Here is a 20,333-nt window from a genome sequence, read left to right on the forward strand (position 1 = left end):
CTTGCCATGGAAGGAGTTCAGCGAAGATTCACCAGGCTGATACGTGGGATGGCAGGAATGATGTATGAGGAGAGATTGGGACGATTGGGCTTGTACTCGCTGGAGTTTAGAAGAATGAGAGGGGATCTCATTGAAACTTATAAAATTCTGACAGGACTGGACAGGCTAGATGCAGGGAGGATGTACCCGATGGTCGGGGAGTCCAGAACCAGGGGTCACAGTCTAAGGATAAGGGGTAAGCCATTTAGGACAGAAATGAGGAGGAATTTCTTCACCCAGAGAGTGGTGAACCTGTGGAATTCTCTGCCACAGAGGGCGGTGGAGGCCAGTTCATTAAATATATTCAAGAAGGAGTTGGATATATTTCTTAAGGCTAAAGGGATCAAGGGATATGGGGAGAAGGCAGGGACCGGGTACTGAATTTGGATGATCAGCCATGATCTCATTGAATGGCGGAGCAGGCTCGAGGGGCCGAATGGCCTACTCCTGCTCCTATCTTCTATGTTTCTATGTTTAGGATGGCAGGTTTCCTTCCGCTAAGGACGTTAGTGAACCATTTGGGATTTTATGACAATCCCACAGCTTCACGGTGACTTTATTTCCAGTTTTGTTTAAACTGAATTCAAATTCTCAGACACGTTCTCTGGATTATTAATCCAGGCCAATGCCACTAAAAAACACTGGCCTGGATTATTCCTCGGGGACCCGTCTCCAGTTGGGTGAAATGGGACATCTGCCCACCTGGAGATCACCCCTGACCCCGGCTGCATTTCCAGCCCCGGGTCATTTGCTCCGCAGGAGACGGGCTCCCTGGCCTTTGCTAAGGGGTTGCACCAGACTGGGGCGGAGACTTCATGCAGAGGGCTTCGGCGGGGGGAGGGTGGGGGGCTTGTGGCAGCAAGAGGACAGACCTGAGTTGCTTGCCAATAAAATCTAGGCTGCACTGTTGGGACCTGTGTGAGTGTTTGCACAGCCCACTTTCCAAAGAACACCCTCTGCTGATCGTCCATGGCTGGGCACCAGGGCCCGAGGCAGAGCTTCCCGCAGTCCCATCCATTTTCACCTGCCCACCCAAATATGGGCAGAGCGCCTCCATCAGTGGGCCTCAACATTGACTCACTCCACATCCACCCAAACGTCGGCAGGGGCGGGTGGAAAATCTAGCCCCTCATCTGGTCATTTTGCTGATTTCTGTTATTGGGACACAAATAGACTGCAGCGTTTTCCCACAAAACCACAGTGATTACACTTCACATGTAGTTCCTTGGCTGTGAAGCGCTTTGGGATATCCTGAGGGTGTGAAAGCAACTGTGTGCGCGCAAGTTCTTACTATGTTTCTCTAACATTTCAAAGAACTTCAGGTAGAATGACTGACTTCAAAGTACTGTGACTGTTGGAGGCAAATGAGGCAGACGTTTTTGTGCACAGCGGTGAGATGTGCACAGGTTCACCCAGAGAGTGGTGAACCTGTGGAATTCTCTACCACAGAAGGCAGTAGAGGCCAATTCATTAAATATATTCAAGAAGGAGTTGGATATATTTCTTAAGGCTAAAGGGATCAAGGGATATGGGGAGAAGGCAGGGACCGGGTACTGAATTTGGATGATCAGCCATGATCTCATTGAATGGCGGAGCAGGCTCGAGGGGCCGAATGGCCTACTCCTGCTCCTATCTTCTATGTTTCTATGGATGAGCAGTTGATCTGTTTTTGATGGTGTTGGTTGAGGAAGGAATGCTGGCCAGAACTCCCTGCTCTTCCAATACTGCCATGGGATCGTTAATATCCACAGGAACAGGCAGGTAGGATCTTCCTTTAACATCTTACCCAAAGCACGGCACCTCTGATCCTGTACTGCACTGGAGTGCCAGCCTAGACTATGTGCTGAGGTCCTGCAGTGGGGCTAATGAGGGATTTTACCCAAATCCTGCAGCTGCCCTTTCCCCTCCCAGGTCCTGACGGAGCTGCTGTGCTTCTGTCCTTGCTGTAGTTTTATCTGCTTTCATTCTGCAGGCCGATGAAGGTGCTGATTCTGATGATGCTGCTCCGTGCCCTGCTGACTGCCCAGGGTCCCAGATCTCCAATCCCAGCACCATGGAGCAGGGCCGCCTGGAGTTCGCCTCCATGTTCGACACCCTCCACGCCAAGCAGGGGGGACAAGCAGACCACCTTGAGGCCAAATTCAGACGGATCCAGAACGGCCTGTTGACAGCCTGGAGCATGGGGGTTTCTGTGAAGGGGCTAGAGGACAGGGACCTGCTGCTTCAGTACACGGTTTGGGCCTTCCTGCAGTTTGCCCGCCTGCTTCCATTTGCCCCAACCACTCTCCCGAGTTCGGTCATAAACATGAAGAATAAACTGGTGAAGAAAGCCCTGCGAAGGAGCCCCGGGACCTACAGGACGTTGCAGCTCCTGCGCTACTTTCTGACTGTCTTGTACTGGGACACGGTGCACAAGCACTCACTGGCACACGCGGTGAGGCTCTCGGCAGACATTGTGAAGTTAATCCTCTCTCAGAAGCTGGGACCAGCGTCGTTCTCTCAGTCACTCCTCAGCAGTCTCTTGGTACTTAAGCTGGCTTCTGTGCATCTGGACGCAGTGTACGCTCTGCAATCCCAGGCCTCCCCAGATCTTCCTGGGGACATGGTGACTGACTCTCTTCGAGCGCCTGTGTTCCATCCAGCAGATCCCAGGGAGAAGAAGTCTGCCCTCACGCTACTGGAGCTGCCATCTCAAACTGTGCAAACCGTTCAGCAGCCATCACACAGGTAGGAGCAGAGCCCAGTGGTCCATGTAAACCATCGCCACACAGGAACACAGCTCACTAATCAATACATTAGATTTCATCCGGTGCAGTCCTGCAGTTCCTTCGTTAGTGAGGGGGATTGGGGGGATGGTTTGATGAGGGACAGTGTAAGAGGGGGCAATGGTTTGATGAGGGACAGTGTAAGGGGGGCAATGGTTTGATGAGGGACAGTGTAAGAGGGGGCAATGGTTTGATGAGGGACAGTGTAAGAGGGGGCAATGGTTTGATGAGGGACAGTGTAAGAGGGGGAATGGTTTGATGAGGGACAGTGTAAGAGGGGGATGGTTTGATGAGGGACAGTGTAAGAGGGGGCAGTGGTTTGATGAGGGACAGTGTAACAGGGGCAATGGTTTGATGAGGGACAGTGTAAGAGGGGGCAATGGTTTGATGAGGGACAGTGTAAGAGGGGGAATGGTTTGATGAGGGACAGTGTAAGAGGGGGCAATGGTTTGATGAGGGACAGTGTAAGAGGGGGCAATGGTTTGATGAGAGACAGTGTAAGAGGGGGATGGTTTGATGAGGGACAGTGTAAGAGGGGGCAATGGTTTGATGAGGGACAGTGTAAGAGGGGGCAATGGTTTGATGAGGGACAGTGTAAGAGGGGGCAGTGGTTTGATGAGGGACAGTGTAAGAGGGGGGAAATGGTTTGATGAGGGACAGTGTAAGAGGGGCAATGGTTTGGGGACAGTTAAAGGGCAGGGCAGTATTGCTGGGAAGGCGAGTTGATTTTTTCAGGCAGTGGGGCTATTGATGTGAATGTTTCCATAACATTGGGTTGTGCCTTGTTGGTGCAGGTTGGCCTTCACCTGGCGCCTGTTGTACCAGCATACATTGCAGCACCATTCCCGTCTCCGGAAGCTCCGACAACGATCGAGCAGAGGCAACTCCAAGAAGAGGCTTCAACGGGAGGAGGCCACCTTAACATCACACCTCTCCCAGATCCAGGCAGCCTTACAGACCATGGGAGAGAAACTGGGACCAAACCGGCAGCTCAAACCTCTCGCAGGTAAGGGGATTAAATGAACATCAGTAACAAAGGAAAATACCCTGATTCTGAGCTGTACCTGGGAGTGTTTGATGGGACAGTGTAGAGGGAGCTTTACTCTGTATCTAACCCGTGCTGTCCCTGCCCTGGGAGTGTTTGATGGGACAGTGTAGAGGGAGCTTTACTCTGTATCTAACCCCGTGCTGTACCTGCCCTGGGAGTGTTTGATGGGACAGTGTAGAGGGAGCTTTACTCTGTATCTAACCCGTGCTGTACCTGTCCTGGGAGTGTTTGATGGGACAGTGTAGAGGGAGCTTTACTCTGTATCTAACCCGTGCTGTACCTGCTCTGGGAGTGTTTGATGGGACGGTGTAGAGGGAGCTTTACTCTGTATCTAACCCGTGTTGTACCTGCCCTGGGAGTGTTTGATGGGACGGTGTAGAGGGAGCTTTACTCTGTATCTAACCCGTGCTGTACCTGCCCTGGGAGTGTGTGATGGGACAGTGTAGAGGGAGCTTTACTCTGTATCTAACCCGTGCTGCACCTGCTCTGGGAGTGTGTGATGGGACAGTGTAGAGGGAGCTTTACTCTGTATCTAAGCCGTGCTGTACCTGCCCTGGGTGTGTTTGATGGGACAGTGTAGAGGGAGCTTTACTCTGTATCTAACCCGTGCTGTACCTGCCCTGGGAGTCATAGAGTTATACAGCACAGAAAGAGGCCCTTCGGCCCATCGTGTCTGCACCGACCATCAATCCCTGTCCAGTCTAATCCCATTTTCCAGCATTTGGTCCATAGCCTTGTATGCAGTGGCATTTCAAGTGCTCATCCAAATGCTTCTTGAATGTTATGAGGGTTCCTGCCTCTACCACCCTTTCAGGCAGGGAGTTCCAGATTCCAACCACCCTCTGGGTGAAAAAGTTCCTCCTCAAATCCCCTCTAAACCTCCTGCCCCTTACCTTGAATCTATGCCCCCTTGTTATTGACCCCCCTACTAAGGGGAAAAGTTCCTCTTTATCTACCCTATCTATGCCCCTCATCATTTTGTACACCTCAATCAGGTCCCCCCTCAGCCTTCTTTGCTCCAAGGAAAACAACCCCAGCCTGTCCAGTCTTTCTTCATAGCTGAGGCACTCCATCCCAGGTAACATCCTGGTGAATCTTCTCTGCACCCTCTCCAAAGCAGTCACATCCTTCCTATAGTGAGGCGACCAGAACTGCACACAGTACTCCAGCTGTGGCCTCACCAGCGTTTTGTACAGCTCCATCATAACCTCCCTGCTCTTATATTCTATGCCTCGGCTAATGAAGGCAAGTATCCCATATGCCTTTTTAACCACCTTATCTACCTGTTCCGCTGCCTTCAGGGATCTATGTACATGTACACCAAGGTCCCTCTGACCCTCTGTACTTCCTAGGGTCCTACCACTCATTGTGTATTCCCTTGCCTTATTTGTCCGTCCAAAATGCATCACCTCGCACTTTTCAGGGTTAAATTCCATTTGCCACTTTTCCGCCCATCTGACCAACCCGTTTATATCGTCCTGTAGCCTGAGGCTTTCCTCCTCGCAATTTACCACCCCACCAATTTTCGTGTCATCTGCGAACTTACTGATCATACCTTTTACATTCTCATCCAAATCATTTATGTAGATCACAAACAGCAAGGGTCCCAGCACCGATCCCTGAGGTACCCCACTGGACACAGGCTTCCAGTCACAAAAGCAACCTTCGACCATCACCCTCTGCCTCCTGCCACTCAGCCAGTTTAGGATCCAACGTGCCAAGGCACCCTGGATCCCATGGGCTCTTACCTTCTTGACCAGTCTCCTATGCGGGACTTTGTCAAAAGCTTTACTGAAATCCATGTAAACCACATCCACAGCATTTCCCTCATCCACACACCTAGTCACCCCCTCGAAAAATTCAATCAGATTGGTCAGACATGATTTACCCTTGACAAAGCCATGCTGACTATCCCCGATTAATCCTTGCCTCTCCAAGTGGAGACTAATTTTGTCCCTCAGAATTTTTTCCAATAATTTCCCTACCACAGATGTTAGGCTCACTGGCCTGTAATTCCCTGGTTTGTCCCTGCTACCCTTCTTGAATAATGGTACTACGTTAGCTGTTCTCCAGTCCTCTGGTACATCCCCTGTGGCCAGAGAGGTTCTGAAAATTTGTGTCAGAGCCCCTGCAATCTCCTCCTTTGCCTCACACAACAGCCTGGGATACATCTCGTCCGGGCCTGGGGATTTATCCACTTTTTGGCCGGCTAGAACTGCTAGTACCTCCTCCCTCTCGATGCTAATATGTTCAAGTATGTCACAGTCCCCTTGCCCGATTTCTATGTCTACATCGTCTTTCTCCATAGTGAACACAGATGCAAAAAATTCATTTAAAACCCCGCCTACATCATCTGGCTCCACACACAGATTGCCATTTTGGTCCCTAATGGGCCCTACCCTTTCCCTGGTTATCCTCTTGCCCTTAATATACTTATAAAACATCTTAGGATTTTCCTTTATTTTGCTCGCCAGTGTTATTTCATGGCCCCTCCTTGCCCTCCTAATTTCTTTTTTAAGTATGCCCCTGCACTTTTTATACTCCTCTAGGGCTTCCTCCGTCTTTAGTCTTTTGTAACTGCCAAAAGCCCCCTTTTTTTTCCTTATGCATTTTTGTATATCCCTTGTCATCCAAGGTTCCCTTTGCTTGTTGGTCCCACCCTTGACCTTTACAGGAACATGTTGGTGTTGTACTCTCTCTATTTCCCTTCTGAAAGTCTCCCACTGCTTTGATGTGGATTTTCCTATAAGTAGCTGCTCCCAGTCCACTTTGGCCAGATCCTGCCTTATCATATTAAAATCGGCCTTTCCCCAATTTAGAACCCTTATTTCCGGGCCGTCTTTGTCTTTTTCCATGACCACCTTAAATCTCACCGAATTATGGTCACTGTCGCCAAAATGCTCTCCTACTGACACTTCCACCACTTGCCCGGCTACATTCCCTAGAATTAGGTCCAGTACCGCCCCCTCTCTCGTAGGACTTTCTACATGTTGGCTCAAAAAGCTCTCCTGGATGCACTTTAAGAATTCTGCACCCTCTAAGCCTTTCACACTCTGACTATCCCAATTAATATTGGGGAAGTTGAAATCCCCCACTATTATTACCCTATTATTTTCGCACTTCTCTGAGATTTGCCTACATATCTGTTCCTCTATCTCCCCCTGACTGTTTGGGGGCCTATAGTACACTCCCAGCAAAGTGCTTGCCCCCTTTTTGTTTTTAAGTTCTACCCAAATGGCCTCATTAGAGGAACCCGCTAATATATCATCCCTCCTTACAGCAGTAATTGATTCCTTAATTAATATTGCAACACCCCCTCCCCTTTTACACCCCCCTCTGTCTCGCCTGAAGATTCTATACCCCGGAATATTGAGCTGCCAGTCCTGACCCTCCCTCAACCATGTCTCCGTGATAGCAACAATATCGTACTCCCATGTGTTCAACAACAACTTCAGTTCAACAACAACTTCAGTTCATGCATCTTATTTGCAAGACTCCTTGCATTAAAATAAATGCCTTCCAGCCTTGCCATATTCCCTTTTGCCTTCACATATTTGCTCTGCCTTCCCAGCTGACTTGTTTTTTCCTCCGTATTTGGCTGTAAATCACCCCCTACTATAATTCCACTCTGTATCCCATCCCCCTGCCAAGTTAGTTTAAACCCCCCCCAGCAGTGCTAGCAAACCTCCCCGCAAGGATATTGGTCCCCCTCTGGTTCAGGTGTCAACCGTCCGACTTGTACAAGTCCCACCTTTCCCAGAAGCAGACCCAGTGATCCAGGAAACTAAAGCCCTCCCTCCTGCACCATCCCTTTAGCCACGCATTCATCTGTTCTATCTTCCTATTCCTATACTCACTAGCACGTGGCACCGAGAGTAATCCAGAGATTACAACCTTTGAGGTCCTGCTCTTTAATCTTCCACCTAGCTCCCTAAATTCTTGCTGCAGGACCTCATCCCTCTTTTTACCTATGTTGTTGGTACCAATGTGGACCACGACCTCTGGCTGTTCACCCTCCCCCTCCAGAATGCCCTGCAGCCGCTCAGTGACATCCTTGACCCTGGCACCAGGGAGGCAACAAACCATCCTGGATTCACGTCTACGGCCACAGAAACGCCTATCTGTTCCCCTTACTATAGAATCCCCTACCACTATTGCTCTCCCACTCTTTTTCCTCCCTTCCTGGGCAGCAGGAGCACCCCCAGTGCCAGGAAGTTGGCTGCTGCTGCCTTCCCCTGGTGAGTCATCCCCCTCAACAGTATCCAAATCGGTATACCTGTTTGAGAGGGGAATGGTCACAGGGGTCTCCTGCACTACCTGCCTGCTTCTATTGCTCCGCCTGGTGGTCACCCATTTCCTTTCTTCCTGTGCAGCCCTACCCTGCGGTGTGACCAACTCACTAAACGTGTTATCCACGACCCTCTCAGCATCGTGAATGCTCAACAACCCATCCACCCGCAGCTCCAGCGCCTCAATGCGGTCTGCTAGTAGCTGCAGCTGGATGCATTTCCGGCACACGTGGTCATCAGGGGCACTGGCAGTGTCCCTGAATTCCCACATAGAGCAAGAGGAGCATAACACGGGGCTGGGCTCTCCTGGCATGACTTACCCTTTAATTAATTTAAATTAATTCACTATCACCAATTAACGATATCTCTAAGGCGCTTGTATAGTCTACCAACAGTCCCTGCTATACCAGAAAAGACCCTAGTAACTATAAACTACAGAGTTAAAATTTAAAAAAGCGAAATACTCACCAACCAATCACTTACCTGCTCCCTGGTGACGTCACACTCTGATTACTTTTTACCTCTCTCCCCACTGCTGAGTTGGTATGCCTCGGTTGGTATGCCCTGGGTGTGTTTGATGGGAGAGTGTAGAGGGAGCTTTACTCTGTATCTAACCCGTGCTGTACCTGCCCTGGGTGTGTTTGATGGGAGAGTGTAGAGGGAGCTTTACTCTGTATCTAACCCGTGCTGCACCTGCCCTGGGAGTGTTTGATGGGATGGTGTAGAGGGAGCTTTACTCTGTATCTAATCCGTGCTGTACCTGCCCTGGGAGTGTTTGATTGGACAGTGTAGAGGGAGCATTACTCTGTATCTACCGGGAGTGTTTGATTGGACAGTGTAGAGGGAGCTTTACTGTGTATCTAACCCGTGCTGTACCTGCCCTGGGAGTGTTTGATGGGACGGTGTAGAGGGAGCTTTACTCTGTATCTAACCCGTGCTGTACTCTGTATCTAACCTATGCTGTATCTGTCCTGGGAGTGTTTGATGGGATAGTGTAGAGGGAGCTTTACTCTGTATCTAACCCGTGCTGTACCTGCCCTGTGAGTGTTTCATGGGATGGTGTAGAGGGAGCTTTACTCTGTATCAAACCCGTGCTGTACCTGTCTCGGGTGTGTTTGATGGGACAGTGTAGAAGGAGCTTTACTCTGTATCTAACCCGTGCTGTACCTGCCCTGGGAGTGTTTGATGGGACAGTGTAGAGGGAGATTTACTCTGTATCTAACCCGTGCTGTACCTGATCTGGGAGAGTCTGACGGGACAGTGCAGAGGGAGATTTACTCTGTATCTAACCCGTGCTGTACCTGCCATAGGTGTGTTTGATGGGATAGTGTAGAGGGAGCTTTACTCTGTATCTAACCCGTGCCGTACCTGCCCTGGGAGTGTTTGATGGGAGAGTGTAGAGGGAGCTTTACTCTGTATCTAACCCGTGCTGTACCTGCCCTGGGAGTGTTTGATGGGACAGTGTCGCTTGAATGTTGTGTTGTGCAGGCAGTAGGAACATACGCAAAAAATAATTTTGTTATTGAGCTAGAAAAGAAAAGTGAGACGATTAATCTTGTAATGGTTGCTCTCCCCCACCCCCAGCCTGTCCATGGCTCCATTATTGAAGCTGCACTCTGAGACCAGGAAGGTGCCCAGTTCATGCCTGCTCCATGCTCTGTGAGTCCAGGAAGGTGCCCAGTTCATGCCTGCTCCTTGCTCTGTGAGACCAGGAAGGTGCCCAGTTCATGCCTGCTCCATGCTCTGTGAGACCAGGAAGGTGCCCAGTTCATGCCTGCTCCCTGCTCTGTGAGACCAGGAAGGTGCCCAGTTCATGCCTGCTCCCTGCTCTGTGAGACCAGGAAGGTGCCCAGTTCATGCCTGCTCCCTGCTCTGTGAGACCAGGAAGGTGCCCAGTTCATGCCTGCTCCCTGCTCTGTGAGACCAGGACGGTGCCCAGTTCATGCCTGCTCCTTGCTCTGTGAGACCAGGAAGGTGCCCAGTTCATGCCTGCTCCTTGCTCTGTGAGACCAGGAAGGTGCCCAGTTGATGCCTGCTCCATGCTCTGTGAGACCAGGAAGGTGCCCAGTTCATGCCTGCTCCATGCTCTGTGAGACCAGGAAGGTGCCCAGTTCATGCCTGCTCCATGCACTCTGAGACCAGGAAGGTGCCCAGTTCATGCCTGCTCCCTGCTCTGTGAGACCAGGAAGGTGCCCAGTTCATGCCTGCTCCATGCTCTGTGAGACCAGGAAGGTGCCCAGTTCATGCCTGCTCCCTGCTCTGTGAGACCAGGAAGGTGCCCAGTTCATGCCTGCTCCCTGCTCTGTGAGACCAGGAAGGTGCCCAGTTCATGCCTGCTCCATGCTCTGTGAGACCAGGAAGGTGCCCAGTTCATGCCTGCTCCATGCTCTGTGAGACCAGGACGGTGCCCAGTTCATGCCTGCTCCCTGCTCTGTGAGACCAGGAAGGTGCCCAGTTCATGCCTGCTCCTTGCTCTATGAGATGAACTTAGTTGGGTTTGTGCTAAGATAGCTGGAAACCCCCCTGGGTGTGAGGGGGTAAAATCAGGCCAGATTCCTGCTCCTGGTCATTGTGCAGTGCCTGCTGTTGGAAGGTCGGTGTCTGTGTGGCTGAGTGTGTTAGGGGACTGTCGATTGAGAACCATTCTCCAACATAAATCAAGGTAGGGGGAGAGAAAACCCAACAGGACACATTTTGACGTGTCCTCTTGTCAGTGTCGGCGCGCACCCCAGTGTCCCAGTAGTGGGATGTGTGCTGTGTTCTGTAAATGAGCAACGCTCGCCGTGTGTTAACAGCTGAAGTTGGGTCAAAACATCCAGTAATGATCCCCAGGAGCCGGTTCCCCATGAACCTCCACTGACTGGCTGCAGTCTGTGCCCTACACCAGTCTGTGCCCTACACCTCACCCCAGTCTGTGCCCTACACCTCGCCCCAGTCTGTGCCCTACACCTCGCCCCAGTCTGTGCCCTACACCTCGCCCCAGTCTGTGCCCTACACCTCGCCCCAGTCTGTGCCCGACACCTCGCCCCAGTCTGTGCCCTACACCTCGCCCCAGTCTGTGCCCTACACCTCGCCCCAGTCTGTGCCCTACACCTCGCCCCAGTCTGTGCCCTACACCTCGCCCCAGTCTGTGCCCTACACCTCGCCCCAGTCTGTGCCCGACACCAGTCTGTGCCCGACACCAGTCTGTGCCCGACACCAGTCTGTGCCCTACACCAGTCTGTGCCCTACACCTCGCCCCAGTCTGTGCCCTACACCAGTCTGTGCCCTACACCTCGCCCCAGTCTGTGCCCTACACCTCGCCCCAGTCTGTGCCCTACACCAGTCTGTGCCCGACACCAGTCTGTGCCCGACACCAGTCTGTGCCCTACACCAGTCTGTGCCCTACACCTCGCCCCAGTCTGTGCCCGACACCTCGCCCCAGTCTGTGCCCTACACCAGTCTGTGCCCTACACCTCGCCCCAGTCTGTGCCCTACACCTCGCCCCAGTCTGTGCCCGACACCAGTCTGTGCCCGACACCAGTCTGTGCCCGACACCAGTCTGTGCCCGACACCAGTCTGTGCCCTACACCAGTCTGAGCCCCACACCTTGCTCCAGTCTGTGCCCTACACCAGTCTGTGCCCCACACCTTGCCCCAGTCTGTGCCCTACACCAGTCTGTGCCCCACACCTTGCCCCAGTCTGTGCCCTACACCAGTCTGAGCCCCACACCTTGCCCCAGTCTGTGCCCGACACCAGTCTGTGCCCCACACCTCGCCCCAGTCTGTGCCCTACACCAGTCTGTGCCCTACACCTCGCCCCAGTCTGTGCCCGACACCAGTCTGTGCCCTACACCTCGCCCCAGTCTGTGCCCGACACCAGTCTGTGCCCTACACCTCGCCCCAGTCTGTGCCCTACACCAGTCTGTGCCCGACACCAGTCTGTGCCCTACACCTCGCCCCAGTCTGTGCCCTACACCAGTCTGTGCCCTACACCTCGCCCCAGTCTGTGCCCGACACCAGTCTGTGCCCTACACCTCGCCCCAGTCTGTGCCCTACACCAGTCTGTGCCCGACACCAGTCTGTGCCCTACACCTCGCCCCAGTCTGTGCCCGACACCAGTCTGTGCCCTACACCTCGCCCCAGTCTGTGCCCTACACCAGTCTGTGCCCGACACCAGTCTGTGCCCGACACCTCGCCCCAGTCTGTGCCCGACACCTCGCCCCAGTCTGTGCCCGACACCAGTCTGTGCCCGACACCAGTCTGTGCCCGACACCTCACCCCAGTCTGTGCCCTACACCTCGCCCCAGTCTGTGCCCTACACCTCGCCCCAGTCTGTGCCCTACACCTCGCCCCAGTCTGTGCCCGACACCAGTCTGTGCCCGACACCAGTCTGTGCCCGACACCTCACCCCAGTCTGTGCCCTACACCTCGCCCCAGTCTGTGCCCTACACCTCGCCCCAGTCTGTGCCCGACACCAGTCTGTGCCCTACACCAGTCTGTGCCCTACACCTTGTCCCAGTCTGTGCCCTACACCTTGTCCCAGTCTGTGCCCTACACCAGTCTGTGCCCTACACCTCGCCCCAGTCTGTGCCCGACACCAGTCTGTGCCCTACACCTCGCCCCAGTCTGTGCCCGACACCAGTCTGTGCCCTACACCTTGTCCCAGTCTGTGCCCTACACCTTGTCCCAGTCTGTGCCCGACACCAGTCTGTGCCCTACACCTCGCCCCAGTCTGTGCCCGACACCAGTCTGTGCCCGACACCTCACCCCAGTCTGTGCCCTACACCTCGCCCCAGTCTGTGCCCGCCACCAGTCTGTGCCCGACACCTCACCCCAGTCTGTGCCCTACACCTCGCCCCAGCCTGTGCCCGATACCAGTCTGTGCCCTACACCTTGCCCCAGTCTGTGCCCGACACCAGTCTGAGCCCGACACTTCGCCCCAGTCTGTGCCCGATACCAGTCTGTGCCCTACACCTCGCCCCAGTCTGTGCCTGACACCAGTCTGTGCCCCACACCTTGCCCAGTCTCTGCCCGACACCAGCCTGTGCCCTACACCTCGCCCCAGTCTGTGCCTGACACCAGTCTGTGCCCCACACCTTGCCCAGTCTGTGCCCGACACCAGTCTGTGCCCGACACCTCACCCCAGTCTGTACCCTACACCTCGCCCCAGCCTGTGCCCTATACCAGTCTGTGCCCTACACCTTGCCCCAGTCTGTGCCCGACACCAGTCTGAGCCCGACACTTCGCCCCAGTCTGTGCCCGATACCAGTCTGTGCCCTACACCTTGCCCCAGTCTGTGCCCGACACCAGTCTGAGCCCCACACCTCGCCCCAGTCTGTGCCCGACACCAGTCTGTGCCCTACACCTCGCCCCAGTCTGTGCCTGACACCAGTCTGTGCCCCACACCTTGCCCAGTCTGTGCCCGACACCAGTCTGTGCCCCACACCTCGCCCCAGTCTGCACCCGATGCCTCGCCCCATGCTCCTTCACACTGAATGAGAGCCACAGGCTCCTTGCCTTATTGTCTTCTCATGTCCTCCAATATCTCACTCAAGACTGCACCCACACGGAGTGTTGGCATGCTGTTTTACCCACTGCACCTCCAGGCTGCTGATCGATTCTAGGTTGTTACTGTAGAGTAGTGGTTCAATTGCTGGAGTAATAATCCAGAGAAAGTGAGTTGAAATCCCACCGTGGGCAGCTTATGAATTTGAATTCAGTTTAAAAGAATCTGGAAATCCGCGTGAGGCAAGGGAGGAGATTGCAGGGGCTCTGACACAAATTTTCAGAACCTCTCTGGCCACAGGGGATGTGCTAGAGGACTGGAGGACAGCTAACGTAGCACCATTATTCAAGAAGGGTAGCAGGGATAAACCAGGGAATTACAGGCCAGTGAGCCTAACATCAGTGGTAGGGAAATTATTGGAAAAAATTCTGAGGGACAGAATTAGTCTCCACTTGGAGAGGCAAGGATTAATCAGGGATAGTCAGCATGGCTTTGTCAGGGGGAGATCATGTCTAACCAATTTGATTGAATTTTTCGAGGGGGTGATTAGGTGTGTGGATGAGGGTAGTGCAGTTGATGTAATCTACATGGACTTCAGTAAGGCTTTTGACAAAGTCCCACATGGGAGACTGGTCAAGAAGGTAAGAGCCCATGGGATCCAGGGCAATTTGGCACATTGGATCCAAAATTGGCTTCGTGGCAGGAGGCAGAGGGTGATGGTCGAAGGTTGTTTTTGTGACTGGAAGCCTGTGTCCAGTGATGTACCGCAGGGATTGGTGCTAGGTCCTTTGCTGTTTGTAGTGTACATTAATGCTTTAGATATGAATGTAGGAGGTATGATCAGTAAGTTCGCAGATGATACGATAATTGGTGGAGTGGTAAGTAGCGAGGAGGGAAGCCTCAGGCTACAGGACGATATAGACGGGTTGGTCAGATGGGCAGAACAGTGGCAAATGGAATTTAACCCTGAAAAGTGTGAGGCGATGCATTTTGGGAGGACTAACAAGGCAAGGGAATACACAATGAATTGTCGGACCCTAGGAAGGACAGAGGATCAGAGGGACCTTTGTGTGCATGTACATAGATCCCTGAAGGCAGCAGGATAGGTAGATAAGGTGGTTAAAAAGGCATATAGGATACTTGCCTTCATTAGCCGAGGCATAGAATATAAGAGCAGGGAGGTTATGATGGAGCTGTACAAAACGCTAGTTAGGCCACAGCTGGAGTACTGTGTGCAGTTCTGGTCGCCACACTATAGGAAGGATGTGATTGCTTTGGAGAGGGTGCAGAGGAGATTCACCAGGATGTTACCTGGGCTGGAGCGCTTCAGCTATGAAGAAAGACTGGACAGGCTGGGGTTGTTTTCCTTGGAGCAGAGAAGGCTGAGGGGGGACCTGATTGAGGTGTACAAAATTATGAGGGGCATAGATAGGGTAGATAGAAAGGAACTTTTCCCCTTAGTAGAGGGGTCAATAACCAGGGGGCATAGATTCAAGGTAAGGGGCAGGAGGTTTAGAGGGGATTTGAGGGAAAACTTTTTCACCCAGAGGGTGGTTGGAATCTGGAACTCACTGCCTGAAAGGGTTGTGGAGGCAGGAACTCTCACAACATTCAAGAAGCATTTGGATGAGCACTTGAAACGCCATAGCATACAAGGCTAGGGACCAAGTGCTGGAAAATGGGATTAGATTAGACAGGGCTTGATGGCCGGTGCAGACATGATGGGCCGAAGGGCCTCTTTCTGTGCTGTATAACTCTAATGACTCTATGAAATAAAAATCTGGTGTCAGTAAAAGTGGCCATGAAGCTATCGGATTGTAAAAAGCCAACTGGTTCACTCATCTCCTTTAGAAACATAGAAGATAGGAGCAGGAGTAGGCCATTCGGCCCTTCGAGCCTGCTCCGCCATTTAATGAGATCATGGCTGATCATCCAAATTCAGTACCCTGTCCCTGCTTTCTCCCCATAACCCTTGATCCCTTTAGCCTCAAGAAATATATCTAACTCCTTCTTGAATATATTTAATGAATTGGCCTCCACTGCCTTCTGTGGTAGAGAATTCCACAGGTTCACCACTCTCTGGGTGAAGAAATTCCTCCTCATCTCAGTCCTAAATGGCTTACCCCTTATCCTTAGACTGTGACCCCTGGTTCTGGACTCCCCGGCGATCGGGAACATCCTTCCTGCATCTAGTCTGTCTAGTCCTGTTAGAATTTTATAAGTTTCAGTGAGATCCCCTCTCATTCTTCTAAACTCCAGCGAATATAAACCCAATCTACCCAATCTCTCCTCACTTCAGGGAAGGAAGGCTGCTGTCCTTACCCGGTCTGGCCTATGTGTTCTCCAGTCCCCACACCTTAACAACCCTCTGAAGTAGGCGAATATCAAACCGGTGCTCCCTGTAGCAGCCCATGATTACGGCCCACCAATCATCCCAAGATTCTAACAGTAAATAAAGGCTGACTTTTCACTGCTGTCTGTCTCTTGTTTGCAGGTGAGGAGCACTTCCTTCTAGGCTCATACCTGGAGTCCGTGCAGATCTGGAGGGCTGCACTTCAGGAGGAGATGGGCAGAGGTAAGAGGACCCACGCTGCAGCACCACCTCTCCTGGTCTGGTGTAGCAGGGGCATTCTGTCGATTCTTGCCTGGGATGTTCCTCACTTTTGTCAAACGCCCAACTTTCATTTCTCCTCCTCCCGGCCCTGACCCTCCCCCCACCGCTTATCTTCCTCTTCCCTCCTCATTCTTTCTTGCTGTCTCGTTCTGTCTGGGTTGCATGGCTGCACTGAGTTCTGGTCAGTGGATGAGGCTCAGCGTTGTGCTCTCTTCATTGAATCTTTTGATTACAGATGGGGGGAGAGTGACTTACCTGCAAACTCGATACAGCCTGGCCATTCTCTACACTCACCTCTACCTCTACAATCTGAGTGCTGCCCAGGACCTTTGTGAACAGCTTGTGAGACAGATACTGAACCGAGAGGGGCCAGAGATTTCTTCAGGTGAGATGCCAAGATGCCCAGTTATACCTTGAGGAATGTGGGGTATATCAGAGTGTTACAGTGAGGGGCGTGGGGTATCACGGTGTTACAGTGAGGGGTGTGGGGTATCACAGTGTTACAGTGAGGGGCGTGGGGTATCACGGTGTTACAGTGAGGGGTGTGGGGTATCACAGTGTTAGAGTGAGGGGTGTGGGGTATATCAGAGTGTTACAGTGAGGGGTGTGGGGTATCACGGTGTTACAGTGAGGGGTGTGGGGTTTCACGGTGTTACAGTGAGTGGTGTGGGGTATCACGGTGTTACAGTGAGGGGTGTGGGGTATCACGGTGTTACAGTGAGGGGTGTGGAGTATCACGGTGTTACAGTGAGGGGTGTGGGGTATATCAGAGTGTTACAGTGAGGGGTGTGGAGTATCACGGTGTTACAGTGAGGGGTGTGGGGTATATCAGTGTTACAGTGAGGGGTGTGGGGTATATCGGAGTGTTCCAGTGAGGGGTGTGGGGTATCACAGTGTTACAGTGAGCGTTGTGGGATATCACGGTGTTACAGTGAGGGGTGTGGGGTATCACAGTGTTACAGTGAGGGGTGTGGAGTATCACAGTGTTACAGTGAGGTGTGTGGGGTGTCACGGTTAACAGTGAGGTGTGGGGTATCACGGTGTTACAGTGAGGGGTGTGGGGTATCACGGTGTTACAGTGAGGGGTGTGGGGTTTCACGGTGTTACAGTGAGTGGTGTGGGGTATCACAGTGTTACAGTGAGGGGTGTGGGGTATCACGGTGTTAGAGTGAGGGGTGTGGGGTATCACGGTGTTACAGTGAGGGGTGTGGGGTGTCACGGTGTTACAGTGAGGGGTGTGGGGTATCACGGTGTTACAGTGAGGGATGTGCGGTATCACGGTGTTACAGTGAGGGGTGTGGGGTATATCAGTGTTACAGTGAGGGGTGTGGGGTATATCACAGTGTTACAGTGAGGGGTGTGGGGTATATCAGAGTGTTCCAGTGAGGGGTGTGGGGTATATCAGTGTTCCAGTGAGGGCTGTGGGGTATCACAGTGTTACAGTGAGGGGTGTGTGGTATCACGGTGTTACAGTGAGGGGTGTGGGGTATCACGGTGTTACAGTGAGGGGTGTGGGGTATATCAGAGTGTTACAGTGAGGGGTGTGGGGTATCACGGTGTTACAGTGAGGGGTGTGTGGTATCACGGTGTTACAGTGAGGGGTGTGGGGTATCACGGTGTTACAGTGAGGGGTGTGGGGTATATCAGTGTTACAGTGAGGGGTGTGGGGTAACAATAAATCCCCCAAAAACCAAAGTCCTTGTGTTCCAGCAAAGATCCAGACATCAGGGACCGAAAATAAATTTCACACTAGGAACAACCAAAATTGAACAAACCACTACAATACAATACAATACAATACAAATCGCTTTATTGGCATGATAAGGTACATCTTATGTTGCCAAAGCATCAAAATACATTTATGGTTGAACACATAAACGCGGTTCCATTCATACAGTGTATAAACAGGTATATCCCTGAGTTTATAAATATACATTCGCCTTGTTTATATATACTCTTGTCTTAGTTTACTGGTTGTCCCTCTGTTCATGGCAAGCTGTAACATAGTGTGCCGCCAGTGTTACACAGCTTCTCTCCTCCCCCAGTAGGAATGGGAGTTTTTGGTTGTCAGTCAGATTTCTGAATTCAGGGCATATAGAGTCATAGAGTTTTACAGCACAGAAAGAGGCCCTTCGGCCCATCGTGTCTGCGCCGCCCATCCATCCCTGTCCAGTCTAATCCCATTTTCCAGCATTTGGTCCATAGCCTTGTATGCAATGGCATTTCAAGTGCTCATCCAAATGCTTCTTGAATGTTGTGAGGGTTCCTGCCTCCACCACCCTTTCAGGCATTGAGTTCCACATTCCAACCACCCTCTGGGTGAAAAAGTTCCTCCTCAAATCCCCTCTAAATCTCCTGCCCCTTACCCTGAATCTATGCCCCCTTGTTATTGACCCCCCCACTAAGGGGAAAAGTTCCTCTTTATCTACCCTATCTATGCCCCTCATTATTTTGTACACCTCAATCAGGTCCCCCCTCAGCCTTCTCTGCTCCAAGGAAAACAACTCCAGCCTGTCCAGCCTCTCTTCATAGCTGAGGCGCTCCATCCCAGGTAACATCCTGGTGAATCTTCTCTGCACCCTCTCCAAAGCAATCACATCCTTCCTATAGTGAGGCGACCAGAACTGTACACAGTACTCCAGCTGTGGCCTCACCAGCGTTTTGTACAGCTCCATCATAACCTCCCTGCTCTTATATTCTATGCCTCGGCTAATGAAGGCAAGTATCCCATATGCCTTTTTAACCACCTTATCTACCTGCTCCGCTGCCTTCAGGGATCTATGTACATGTACACCAAGGTCCCTCTGACCCTCTGTACTTCCTAGGGTCCTACCACTCATTGTGTATTCCCTTGCCTTATTTGTCCGTCCAAAATGCATCACCTCGCACTTTTCAGGGTTAAATTCCATTTGCCACTTTTCCGCCCATCTGACCAACCCGTTTATATCGTCCTGTAGCCGGAGGCTTTCCTCCTCGCAATTTACCACCCCACCAATTTTCGTGTCATCTGCGAACTTACTGATCATACCTTTTACATTTTCATCCAAATCATTTATGTAGATCACAAACAATAAGGGACCCAGCACCGATCCCTGAGGTACCCCACTGGACACAGGCTTCCAGACACAAAAGCAACCTTCGACCATCACCCTCTGCCTCCTGCCACTCAGCCAGTTTAGGATCCAACGCGCCAAGGCACCCTGGATCCCATGGGCTCTTACCTTCTTGACCAGTCTCCTATGCGGGACTTTGTCAAAAGCTTTACTGAAGTCCATGTACACCACATCCACAGCATTTCCCTCATCCACCCCACCAGTCACCCCCTCGAAAAATTCGATCAGATTTGTTAGACATGATTTACCCTTAACAAAGCCATGCTGACTATCCCCGATTAATCCTTGCCTCTCCAAGTGGAGATTAATTTTGTCCCTCAGAATTTTTTCCAATAATTTCCCCACCACAGATGTTAGACTCACTGGCCTGTATTTGTGAGAATTTTTGGTAGAAATTCTCTCTGATGCCCTGATATTTTCCACAGGCTGTGAGGAAGTGCATCTCTGTCTCAACTACTCCCTGACTGCAGTGAGAGCATATCCTGTCTTCTCTTGGCAGCCTGGTCTGCCTGTGTCTGCCTTTTTCAATCGCTAGGCTATGTTCGCTAAGTCTGTACCTTGTCAAGGTTCTTCTCAGTTTGTTATCCTTTACCATGGTCAGGTAATCAGCTATGTTGTATTGTCTGTTTAGGGCCAAGTAGCAATTGAGTTTGCTTTGGGTTTTTGTTGTTTCTGCCCAATATGACAGATATTTTTCCTTGGGCTTAAAAATCAGTTCTACAGGAAATTTTCATCTGGCTGTGAATGAACTGAAAGAGAAAGCAAGAAGGGCTTTCTATGCCATTTAAAAAATCAATCCAAATAGAAATCCCAATTAGCATTTGGCTCAAAATTTTTAAATCAGTAATTGAACCAATTGCACTCTATGGCAGTGAGGTGTGGGGACCGCTAACACAACAAGAATTTGCAAAATGGGACAAACACCGAATTGAGATCCTACATGCAGAATTCTGTAAAAGTATCCTCCGGACTCAAAGG

The 20,333-nt window shown here is 51.7% G+C and overlaps 1 protein-coding gene across 1 annotated transcript in view; it reads left to right on the top strand.

Moving 5' to 3' along the window:
* The window catches only part of cplane1 (ciliogenesis and planar polarity effector 1), a 341,103-nt gene that overhangs the window by 55,181 nt on the left and 265,589 nt on the right, over positions 1-20,333 (top strand). Inside the window, exons 12-15 of the mRNA XM_086002590.1 lie at positions 2,012-2,766; positions 3,599-3,810; positions 16,123-16,203; positions 16,478-16,627. Coding sequence (XP_085858716.1) covers positions 2,012-2,766; positions 3,599-3,810; positions 16,123-16,203; positions 16,478-16,627 — 1,198 coding nt within the window. The remainder of the gene's footprint in view (positions 1-2,011; positions 2,767-3,598; positions 3,811-16,122; positions 16,204-16,477; positions 16,628-20,333) is intronic.

This window comes from Somniosus microcephalus, chromosome 1 (assembly GCF_052327205.1).
Source record: "Somniosus microcephalus isolate GS21.2 chromosome 1, FLI_Smic_1.0, whole genome shotgun sequence".
In the NCBI taxonomy this organism is placed as follows: domain Eukaryota; kingdom Metazoa; phylum Chordata; class Chondrichthyes; order Squaliformes; family Somniosidae; genus Somniosus; species Somniosus microcephalus.